Source organism: Megascapheus bottae, chromosome X (assembly GCF_031878675.1).
Source record: "Megascapheus bottae isolate mThoBot1 chromosome X, mThoBot2.hap1, whole genome shotgun sequence".
In the NCBI taxonomy this organism is placed as follows: domain Eukaryota; kingdom Metazoa; phylum Chordata; class Mammalia; order Rodentia; family Geomyidae; genus Megascapheus; species Megascapheus bottae.
The window spans coordinates 70,718,186-70,730,947 of NC_143547.1; the positions used below are offsets into that span (position 1 = coordinate 70,718,186).

A 12,762-nucleotide genomic window follows, 5' to 3' on the forward strand; every position below is an offset into this window, starting at 1 on the left:
CTTTTCTAAGTCTTTCCATTTCCTAACAAATGGGGCAATGTCATTCTTTCTGACAGCAGCATAGCATTCCATTGTGTACAAATACCACATCTTGTTGATCCACTCATCAACTGAGGGACATCTAGGTTGGTTCCATATCTTTGCTATGGTAAATAGTGCTGCAATGAACATGGTTCTGCTGGTGGATTTAGTATGTCCTTGAACATCCATGCAAAACTTCTCAACAAAATACTGGCCAACCGTCTACAACAACTCATCAAAAAAATTATACACTATGATCAAACAGGTTTCATCACAGGGAGGCAAAGCTGGTTCAACATACGCAAATCAATTAATATAATTCAACACATCAACAGGAGTAGGGACAAAAATCACATGATTGTCTCAATAGATGCAGAAAAGGCATTTGACAAGATCCAACACCCCTTTATGTTAAAATCTCTGGAGAAACTAGGAATCCATGGAACATTCCTCAATATAATAAAGGCTGTGTATGACAAACCCACAGCTAGTAGTATACTTAACAGCGAAAAGCTAAAGCCATTCCCTCTAAAATCAGGAACGAGACAAGGATGCCCACTCTCTCCACTCCTCTTTAACATAGTACTAGAATTCCTAGCCAGTGCAAAAAGGCAAGAAGCAAGCATAAAGAGGATCCAAATAGGGAAAGAGGAAGTAAAACTATCCCTCTTTGCAGATGACATGATTCTGTATTTAAAGAATCCTATAGACTCTACTCCCAAGCTCCTTGAGCTGATTCAAAACTTTGGAAGGGTAGCAGGGTATAAAATCAACCCTCAAAAATCAACTGCCTTCCTCTACGCCAACAGTGAGAGGAATGAGGCAACAATCAGGAAAGCAACTCCTTTTGCAATAGCCTCAAGGAAAATAAAGTACCTAGGAATTACCTTAACTAAGAATGTAAAGGACCTTTTTGATGAAAAACTATACTTTATTCTTTTACAATTTTTTTGCCAGTCCTGGGCTTGAGCTCAGGGCCTGAGCACTGTCCTTGGACTTTCTCAAGGCTAGAGCTCTACCACTTGAGCCTCAGCACCACTTCCAGCTTTTTTTTTCTATGTATGTGGTACCAAGGAATTGAACCCGGGGCTTCATGCTTGCTAGGCAAGCACTCTACCACGAGGCCAAACTCCCAGTCCTCTTTTATGATTTTTAAGTCTAAATAAATTTATATTATCTTTAGAAGCTTTCAGTTAGTCATTTAGTGATAAATTGTTGCTTCTCCTATAAGTTTAATTTATTTTTCTTTAGTAGAGTAACCATAACTATTTGTTTACAGGAAATTGGCCCTGATGGAGACAGTTGTGCTGTGTGCATTGAACTATATAAACCAAATGATTTGGTGCGCATCCTAACCTGCAAGTAAGTTGGATTTTTAGTATCACCAGTAAGATGAGATGACCCACAAAAATTATCGTGATGGAGGAAACAATTTGAATGTTTCCAAATTGATGTTGATCAAATACTTATATTTTATATATCTTCATTTTGCTTTATTTTTTATGTGAAATAAATTTTGACTTTTATTGTAACTAAGAGCTATTTTTAATTTATCAGATTATATTTATTTTTGCTTTATTTTTATTAACACAAAATTGTTATGTCTAATTGTAGTTTACATAATCCAGTATAATTTGTTTGAAACTCATTCTATAGAAAGCTGAGAACATAGCCAAAAAAAAACCAACATTGTATAAAAACAATATTAGGTTATTTAATGCTGGCGTGGTGACTGACCCATATAATCCTAGCTATTCAGGAGGCTGAGATCTGAGGATTGTGGTTCAAAGCCCGCCCGGGCACTGAAGACTTGAGGCTCTTATCTCCAATTAACTACCAGAAAACCGGAAGTGGTGCTGTGGCTCAAGGAATAGGGCGGTAACCTTGAGCTGAGGAGCTTAGGAACAGCAGCCAGACCCAGAGTTCAAGCTCCATGACTGACAAAATAAAAAAAGAAAAAAAAAAATTAGGTTATTTAATTTTAAATTGATTCTAACAATCTTAACGAGAGTTTGGAAGTCTTCATTCTAATTTTTTAATTATCACTCTTTCAAGTATTCTTTTTTGTGTATTGGTACTGGGACTTGAACTCAGAGCCTCACACTCTACTCATACCTAATTCTGTACCACTTGAGCCATACCTCCACTTCTGGCTTTTTTTCCCTGGTATTTGAAAATAAGAGTTTCATGAATTTTTCTTCCTGGACTTACTCATAACTTTAATTTTCACCTTCCTGAATAGATAGGGTTAAAGATGTGAGCTATTGATGCCTGTCTTGAAGATCATTCTTGATCCTTGGAGTACTGCTGTAATGGAGCCTGAACTCAGGTCCTTATACTTGCTGAACAAGTGCACTACTACTTGAGCCATGCTCCACCATCTTTTTACTTTCATCTATTTTTCAGCTAGTGTGCTTTTTTCATATATTTTTAATTGTAATTAATAGAAGGGTTACATTATATTCACCAGATAGAAGGTGCATTACTTCACAAATATTGATACCCTTTCTCATGTCATGGTCCCCATTTCCCTCCCCCCCTCCCCCTGCCCAACTAGATTTCCCCTGACCCTCTCCTATTTCAAATAACCAATTAAGCATATATAAAATAAATCAGATAACAAGGTGAAATATTGTAACAATAAGAGATAACCAAGGGACAATAAAAGAGATGAGAGATAACATATGGCTTTTGTTTCTTTATCCTGGAGGTCCTTACATTTAGCGTCATACTATATGGCCTTATTTATCTAGATTTTGTTCGATTGTGAATCTCTGCTAGGAGATTCTTTCTACTGATTATGAGAATGATTTCCCATGGAGCCTATGTTCCTTGGAGTCTGGCTTACTTCACTTAATATGATTTTTTCTAACTCTTTCCATTTCCTTACAAATGGGGCAATGTCGTTCTTTCTGACAGCAGCATAGAATTCCATTGTGTATAAATACCACATCAACTGAGGGACATCTGGGTTGGTTCCATATCTTTGCTATGGTAAATAGTGCTGCAATGAACATCGTTGTGCTAGTGGATTTAGTATGTCCTTCTTTCTGGACGATTGGGTAAATGCCAAGAAATGGAATTGCTGGGTCATAGGGAAGCTCTATGTTTAGTCTTTTGAGGAACTGCCATACTGCTTTCCATAGTAGTTGGACAAGTTTGTACTCCCACCAACAGTGTAGTAATGATCCCACCTGTCTACATCCCCTCCAGCATCTGTTGTTATTAGTTTTCTTGATCCTGGCCATTCTAACTGGAGTGAGGTGGAATCTTAGAGTTGTTTTGATTTGCATTTCTTTTATGACAAGAGATGTCGAGCATTTCTTCATGTGTCTATAGGCCATTCTTATTTCTTCTTCAGAGAAGTCTCTCTTTAAGTCTTTGGCCCATCTTTTAATGGGATGGTTGTTTCTTTGGAGATTAGTTTGGGGGTGATTCAATTTTTTGAGCTGTTGATATACTTTAGATATGAGGCCTTTGTCTGTTTTATGGTTAGCGAAGGTCTTCTCCCACCCTGTAGGCTTTCTAGTTAATTCGCTAGCTACATTCTTTGCCATACAGAAGCTCTGCAGTTTAATGCAATACCACTTATCCAGCCTTTGTCTGATTTGTTGTGTTTCTTAGTCCTTATTAAGAAAGTTTCGACCTGTGCAAAGGAGACCTAAAGTATCTCCAATTCCTCCTTGTAAAGTTTTCCGTGTATCGGCTTTTACTTTGAGGTCTTTGATCCATTTGGAGTTAATTCTGTTGCAGGCTGACAAAGAAGGATCCAACTTTAGTTTTCTGCAGGTGTTTAACCAGTTCTGCCAGCAACATTTGTTGAAGAGGCTGTCTTTCTTTCATTCTATTTTTTGGCTCCCTTATCGAAGATTGGGTGGCCATAGGTCTGTGGGTTAATGTCTGGGTCCTCAGTTCTATTCCATTGGTCTTCTGGCCTGTTCTTGTGCCAGTAATAAGCTGTTTTGATCACTATACATCTGTAATAGAGTCTAAAGTTTGGTATTGAAGTTCCTCCTGCGCTCTTCTTTCTGCTAAGAAGTGTTTTTGCTATATGGGGTCTTTATTGTTCCATATGAAGTTTTGGATTGATTCTTCTATTTCTTTAAAGAATGCCATTGGGATGTTGATGGGTATTGCGTTGAATTTGTAGATAGCCCTTGGTAAGATTGCCATTTTCACGATGTTGATTCTTCCAATCCAGGAGCATGGGAGGTTTTTCCATTTCCTTAGTTCTGCTTTAAATTCCTTTTTCAGGGTTTTAATGTTTTCATCAAAAAGGTCCTTTACATTCTTAGTTAATTCCTAGGTACTTTATTTTCTTTGAGGCTATTGCAAAAGGAGTTGCTTTCCTGATTATTGTCTCGTTCTTCTCACTGTTGACATATAGGAAGGCAATTGATTTTTGAGGGTTAATTTTGTACCCTGCTACCTTGCCAAAGTTTTGAATCAGCTCAAGGAGATTGGGAGTGGAGTCCATAGGATTCTTTAAGTACAGAATCATGTCATCTGCGAAGAGGGAAAGTTTCACTTCCTTTTTCCCTATTTGGATCCCCTTTATGGTTGCTTCTTGCCTTATTGCTCTGGCTAGGAATTCTAATACTATGTTAAAGAGGATTGGAGAGAGTGGCTAGTGTGCTATTTTGCCTGGAGTTAGTCTCAGATTATGATCTTTCGACTTCTGCTTTCGAGGTAGCTGTGATTACAGGTGTATGCAACTAAGCCCAACCTGTCTTTGTATTTGTTTTTTTTTGTTGTTGTTTTTCTGTGTTTCTGGTGGTGTTTTTTGAGATAGAATCTTGCTAACATTTTTGCCTGAGCTGGTCTTTAACTACAATCATGTCACCTCCATATCTTATGTAGCTGGAACTATAGGCTTCCTTTTATGCTTGACTTTTCTTATAACTCTTAATATTTTTACTAGCTTTTAAATAGTAGTCTTCTTGGGACAATCATATTGTTGAAAACATCCATAGTGTATTATATTCAATACTCTATTTTACTTTGCTATTGCGAGCAATTATGCACTTTAGAGTTAGGAAACTAAAAGTTACGATCCTGTAACATTTGAAATATTTAATGGACTTAATGTTCAGTAGCATGCTATTTTAAAGAAATGAGTTCTAAAAATGCTGAAGTTACAGTAACGATGCTATTATATTCAAAATACTGCTTTGTAAAATTTCCCAGATTTGTTTTTGTGGTTTCAATGTTTAAGGACCTACACTTAAAGAGTATGTTAGAGAAAAATTTGCCAACATATATTAGGTAAAGTATTGTTTGTATTTCATATCTATAGTTATGTTATATGTTTCTTCTTTCTTCAGCCATATTTTCCATAAAACCTGTGTTGACCCATGGCTGTTAGAACACAGGACTTGCCCCATGTGCAAATGTGACATTCTCAAAGCTTTGGGAATTGAGGTAAACATTGCTATATTATTTGTATGAAGGAATTAAGCAGTGTGTTATTTATTCAGGAAAATAACATCCTTATTTTGAGTCCTTTAATATGCCAGACTTACATATTTACATCATAAACAATGAGATATTGTCATAGACCATCATCATTTCCCTTCTTTTCCTTCAACTTTAATGTGCTTATTATTTGGTCAGAATTTGAGTTGATATATAGATAGACAAATATACATATAGATAATTTGTAACCTCCCTTTTTATTTCCACTGCTTATTCAACCCAGTCAAATGAGTGTGTGTAATTTTGGAGAGCCTAATAAACATTAAGTTTTTTAGATTTGGTAAATGGAAAAACAGCTTATTTTCAAGATAAAATATATGTTAAGCTCAACAAAATTTACATGACTTGCACAGTTTCATAGACAACAGTGTCTCTCAAGTCTACTAGGAGACAGCATAATTGATAGACACATATTATATATAACATATTATATAACATATATGGTGACTGCCTTGTGCCAAACATTAGGTTATGTATGATGAGATTACCCAAATGAACAGGTGATATAGATAGTTCATTGGTAGATCTCATGAATACTTACTGCTCTGACTGGGGCCAGCAAAACATTTTTTTTTGGTCATCAAGAGGAATCATAATGTTTTAAAATTCTACTTTCATTTTCTTTTATTTAGTTTTGAGACCCACTCTGGTAATATGGCTCAGGCTGACCTCAAACTTGAAATCCTGCTGTGTCAGTGCTTAGAACTACTGAGTGATAGGATTACAGGCTTGTGCTAACACACCAGATAGGCTTGAAATTTAAAGAAATGAGTCAGGAGCATGGCCTACTCGTAGAGCACTCGCCAAGCACGCACAAAGCAGTGGGATTGATTCCTTAGTACCACATACCTATACAAAAAGCCAGAAGTGGTGCTATGGTTCAAGTGGTAGAGCACTAGCCTTGAGAAAGCTCAAGGACAGTGCTCAGGACCTGAGTTCAAGCCCCAGGACTGGAAAAATAATGTTAAGAACTATTGTGTAAATAAGTCACCTGTAAAGAAATTTTATGATGATACAGCAAGGAAAAGCATGTACTCAGAGTCTTTTTCCTTTTGTCAAATGCTATCCAAAGGTTGATGTTGAAGATGGATCAGTGTCTTTACAAGTCCCTGTATCCAATGACGCATCCAATAGTGCATCACCCCATGAAGAAGATAACCGCAGTGAAACTGCATCCTCTGGATATGCTTCAGTTCAGGGAGCAGATGAACCACCTTTGGAGGAACATGTGCAGTCAGCAAGTAAGTACTATATTGAAAGGCAATGAGTGTCTCACAAAGGACCACTGTGGATCATGCATCCATCCATTCTTGCTTTTTGAAGCTCTTCCATACAATGACTAAGACATTTCCTGTATTTTCTACTTAAAATGATACAACAAAAGATGTCTCCATGCCTTAATGTATGTGCATATTTGAATGTTCCTGATATAAATGAGCTCTGTTATTAATGGCGATTATTCACAAAGATTTATTGGAAGACTTTGATTCATCTCTGATGCATGTGTATGTTGTCTCATTACTTAATGAGGCTAAGAAGAAACTTTAGAGGGCATTTTTATTGAAAATAAATAAGAAAGTGAGAAAAAGGAGTCCTGAAATTATAAAATAGAATATTTACAAAAGCTCAGGGACTCATGTTGTGCAAAGGAAACGGCTTAACAATGGCATGTGCTGCCACCTGTTGACCACTTTCAAGGAAATGAATAAATTGTTGGAAACTAGAACCCATTACTTTCAGAGCTCAAGTTAATTTGTATTGAAATTTAGCCACTTTATACCAATAGAGAAAATTAAGAGAATTTCGTTGCTTATTTTCCTATAGGAGAAAATCTAAATATTAAAATCAATCTAAATACCTAAAATCTATCTAAATAAATATATATCTCATAAATATCATCTAAATGCATATATAGATATCTAAATATATCTGAATATTATATCTATATATGTATAAATATTTTATATAACCAAAATATTAAAATCTATATATTAAAACTATCTTCCTTTTATGTTTGTGTAAGATTGAAAGTATTTTCTTAATTATTTTTGAAGTAACCAAAATAACATAAAAGTAGAAGAAACTAATTTCAAGATAGCTTGTGGAGATTTCAATTTTCTGTGACATGAACATTTACCACTGGAGGCATATCATTCCTTCAGATACCATTTCTGAAGAAGTCACGAGGAACTGTCATGCAAAAGCAAACTTGGTATTGCATGTAATCTAATCTCCGGACATTTCTTTGAGTATGGTCATAAAAACCTGAATTATCTGTGCATTATTCTTCCTGTAATAATGAATCATTGTTTCTTTCATCACACATAATATTCTTCTCAATACTTACATGGTAATAGAATTTAGTGAAGATGAAGGTGACTTTTATGAGATAATTCAATTTATGCTAGGCAAGTAAAACACAAAAACATTCCAACCTATTTTATGATCTGTTCTTATTGATGGGAATAAAGATTTTTCACGTAATTTTAGAAGCAAATGGAATAATGACTTGATTTCCTCTTGTATCCTTTGCCTACTTAATGATAATATCACCCACCAAGGTTCCTAAAGATTCTTCTCCAGATTCTTAGGTACCTTAGATTCTTCCCCACTCTCTCTTTCATTGGTATCTTTCATCACTTTTCTCAGTTCAATTTCCTAATTTTAAACAATTTTTACACATAGTTTGAGCTATTCTTTGCCCATTCCTTCCACATTTTCTCACTGAAGAACTTGGGGGAACCCTGTCAGATTCTTGTTTCCCCCTTTAATACTTGTTCGCTTTTTGAGAAGCTTCTTATAACTTGCATGTCTGCCTCCTAGAATATCTGATTCTGTAAAATGCCTACCACTCCATTTATTGCACTGAATTATTTTAAAGGAGGTTCGAGTATATAGCTTAGTGATAGCACAATAAGGCCTGAGGCTCTGGTTCTATCCCCAAGACTGCCCATGAAATCCAAAAATCTTGCACTGAACATGAATTTTCAATATCTGAGTATTTAATACTATTAGTAAATTAGAATATGAATATGATTTTTAAATCTTCTTTTCTGTAGAGAAAGTTATATTTACTAATGCTGACCATGAACCTAGCATATGCTTCCATATGGAAGGTGAAGAAATTTGTGTTGACTAAATGATCACTTAGAACAAATTCAACTTTGTCTGTGAATGCATACTGCTAATTTGAGGATCTTTCAATATTAGCCAGTGATTCTTATTGTGATATGCAATTTGCATAACTTTGTAAAATAGACAGTTCATATCCTCTATGTATCACATCACTGGAGTAAGTTCTATTAGAATACTGCAAAGTGAAGCACTCATCAAATCCCCCAGAAAGCATGTTAAAACACAGGCCGCTATCAGAGAGTCTGACTCATGGGGCTGGATTGGAGCATTAGAATTTGCACTTATCACATGTTTCTGGATACTACTGATTCTCTTGGTCCCAGGATCCCACTCTGAGATCTGTTCAATAGGGTCCTTAGTTGTCAACTCCAGCTTTACCTCACAATCACTTGCAGAGATTTTTGTTTTATGTAAGTACTGGGGCTTGAACTCAGGGCCTGAGAACTGCCCCTCTTAGCCTTTTCACTGAAGGCTGGTTGTCTACCACTTGAGCCACAGCTCCACTTCTGACTTTCTGGTAGATAAATGGAAATAAGAGTCTTACAGGCTTCATTGTATAGACTAGCTTTGAACCCCTATCTTTAGATCTCACCCTCCTGAGTAGCTACAATTACAGGTGTAAGCTACCACTGGCCAACTACTTGGAGAGATTTTAAAGAATACTGATACACAGGTTCTACTGTAGAGCAGTTAAGTCAGAATCCATAAGAAATGGAACTCAAGCACAGGTCCTTTTTCATCTTCATTTTATTTTTAATTAAAATTTCATTTTAATTATATTTTTATTTTAAATAGTAGATTGAATAAACAAAAAAAGTTTCAACAAGACCATATCTCCTTCAGCCAGCTTCTAGAAGAAGCTTTGTTGTTGTTTTTTTGTTTATTTTTGTTTGTTGGTTTTTTTGGTGTGTGTCATGGGCCTGAGAGTTGTCCCTGAGCTCTTCCACTCAAGGCTACTGCCCAACGCCTGGGCCTGAGTGTTTTCCTTGAGCTCTTCAGCTCAAGGCTACCACCCTATCCTTTGAGCCACAGTCCCACTTCCTTTTTCTAGAAATTAATTCTAGATAAATGTCTCTTGGTGTTTAGTACCCGGGCTGGCTTTGAACTTTGATCCTCAGATCTCAGCCTCCTTAGTAGCTAGGATTACAGGCATAAGCCACCATGCCCAGCAAAAGTTAACATGTTATGTAACTATATATAATTTTCAAACCTAAGAAAGTAATTGCTAAAATATTATGAAGTATACATTTTACTCAGATTTCACCAATTGACCTATAGTTTCTTTTTTTTCTGTCTCAAATCTCACATTTCATTTCATTGCCTGTTCTTTGGTTTCTCAGTTTCATGATATTGACACTTTTTGAAGGGTACTTACAATTATTTAGGAGAATTTCCTTCTATTTAGATTCGTCTGCTCTTTTTTTTTACTCTTTTTTAAAAAATGTTGTGCCAATACTGGAGCATAAGCTCAGGTCCTATGCTCTTGTTTGCCTTTTTTATTCATGGCTGGCATTCTTACACTTGAGCCATACCTCAGGTCCAGTGTTTTGCAGGTTAATTGAATGTAATTGTATCACAGACTTTCCTGCCTGAGCTGCTTTGAAACATGGTTCTTAGATCTCAGCTTCCTAAGTAGTTTGGATTGCAGGTATAATTATGAAAGGAACAAAGAGTACAAGGTTTTGGGGAATGAATGTTGAATTTGGTCTTAAGAGAAGAGTAAAATTACCATTTCTTTTTAAAGATGAAAATCTACAGCTGGTACACCATGAAGCAAGTTCAGTGGCTGTGGATGTTGTTCCTCATATTGACAACCCAACGTTTGAAGAAGATGAAACTCCTGATCAAGAGACTGCTGCTCGAGAAATTAAATCATAAAATCTGTATCCATAGAACCTTTAGTAATAACAGGACTGCCAATCAGGGCCTAGTTTATTATTAATGAACTGGGTAAACATAATAAACTAAGAATGATACTGAAAGTACTGAGATGACTAATATTATACTATAGTTAAATGACTTAAAATATTTAACCTGTTAACTTTTTCCACACACTCATGATGTTTTCATAGGCAAGTTTCCTCTGAGTAGTGATCACATTTTTAAACAGTTAAAACGTCTTCAAGTAGTTATATTTTTCATTTATATAAATTTTCTTATAAAAACATATTGCTTTTCGAATGTGGAATAGCTGTAATCAATTTATTTTATGATTGTATCTTAATGAAAAGAATACTACTACTTTTAGCTTGGGCTCTATGTGTCAGGGGTTTTTCTCCAGGTGCTTATATTGATCTGGAATTGTAGTGTAAAAAGCAATGAAAACTTAGGCTAGCACTTCATGAAATGTCTATTTAAACTATATTAAGTTGATATAACAAGATAAAGCAAAATATTCATTTTAACTTTCTCTTCTTTTTCGTATTAGGATAAATAGCTAAATGTGCTTCATCTGCGTGGTGAGCATAGTATATCAGCACTATGCACCGAAATGATCGACTGGTATATTAATGTTACCAACTTGATACAAGATTATAGATGACCAGGTTTCTTGTGAAAATATGGTACAACTCTTTCTCTAGTGGGAATTTTCAAAAGCACAGTATATAAACTACAGTACTGCTGGAAAATGGCAATGACAGAGAAAACTCACACCAAAATTGGTCACTGGTCTGCATGCATGAATTAATGTACAGAAATTGTTCTGTAAAATTAGTCTATAGAAAATGTTTTCCAAATAAAGTTGACTCTGAAAATTGAGTTTACATTTGGCTAAAATGGGCTAAAATTGCATTAAGCAAAAATTCTGTCCATGTAACTATAATTTTGTGAATGCATTTCCTTGGTGTTTGAAAAAAAAAGAAATGGGGGGGATTTCTCCAGGTGCCTTAATATAAAGTTTGAAGCTTCATCCACCAAAGTTAAATAGAGCTATTTAAAAAATGCACTTTATTTGTATTCTATGTGGCTTCTCTTTGTTTTAGTTTGTTTCCAGTGCAAATTCCAGCAGAATTTAGACAAAGATAGAACAGAAATGTATTTTTGTTTGCTGAATATAGAATGGATGAAATCATTGCATTCTTGTATACTGATTTGAAATGCTGTAAATATGTCCTGATTTATATTGATTCTCTTTAAATATAAAATGTAAATAAAATATTCCAACAAAAGTGTGTGGTATGGTATTTAATTTAGCTTGCATATGATTACTTTTCCTATAAAATATGCCTGTGATTAAGAGGAAAAAAGTTGGATGTAAATAATCACTGTTGTATTTGATCAATAAAATATAAAATTTTAATATGTTGTATATTTACCTATTTCATTGCATAGAATGGACATGCCAATGTGATAACCAAATTCTCTCATATATCAGCCTATGAAGCAGACCAGTAATAAAATAGGTTTTACTATCCATGACATAAAGATATTTAGTACTTTCAAGTATGATGTTAGGATGATATAGTACGTTCAGTGTATCTCTTTTGTAAAACTTGGAACCCTCAGAATCATGGTTACCAAACCAGATGTACCCAGGTCTTTTTTTTTGACAGCACTAAAGTTTAAACTCAGAGCGTCATGCTTGCTAAGCAAGTGCTGTACCATTTTATCTATGTTTCTTTCCACAGACCCTTTATGCTTAGTTTTTTTTCAACAAGTCTTGGCCTTTTGCTTGGCACTGGCCTCAGACCTCAATCCACATATGTCCACCTCCCTAATAGATGAAATTACAGGTATAAACTACCACACATATTGAATCTTTTTCTTTTTTCTCATATTGTTTTAGAAAGGGGAAGAGTCTAAGCTGTTCTTGACCCATGATCCCTCTATTTCCAACTCTCAAGTAAATGTACACATTTTAAGTGATGAAATGCTAGGACTATGATACATAAATTCTTAGAGCTAATTTTGTAGGGATTCTTTTGGCAAGACATTTTTATCCTTTGTGAATAAACAGCTGTATTAAAGTATAATCTACATAACAACTTACTCATTGTAAATGTACAGCTGGATGATATTTAGCAAATATATAGACTACTACCACTATCCAGTTTTGGAGCATGCCATTATCCTAAAACTTTCATCAGGATCATTCACAGTCAATTCTTGTTCCCTTCATAATTCCACGCA

The 12,762-nt window shown here is 35.2% G+C and overlaps 1 protein-coding gene across 2 annotated transcripts in view; it reads left to right on the top strand.

Annotated features, from left to right (window-relative positions):
* Positions 1–12,762, top strand: part of Rnf128 (ring finger protein 128) — a 104,869-nt gene extending 92,107 nt beyond the window's left edge. For both annotated transcript variants that reach the window (XM_090325921.1, XM_090325922.1), the window contains exons 4-7: positions 1,301–1,383; positions 5,346–5,442; positions 6,569–6,737; positions 10,376–12,762. In XM_090325921.1, coding sequence (XP_090182047.1) covers positions 1,301–1,383; positions 5,346–5,442; positions 6,569–6,737; positions 10,376–10,509 — 483 coding nt within the window. In that variant the 3' untranslated portion in view covers positions 10,510–12,762. The remainder of the gene's footprint in view (positions 1–1,300; positions 1,384–5,345; positions 5,443–6,568; positions 6,738–10,375) is intronic.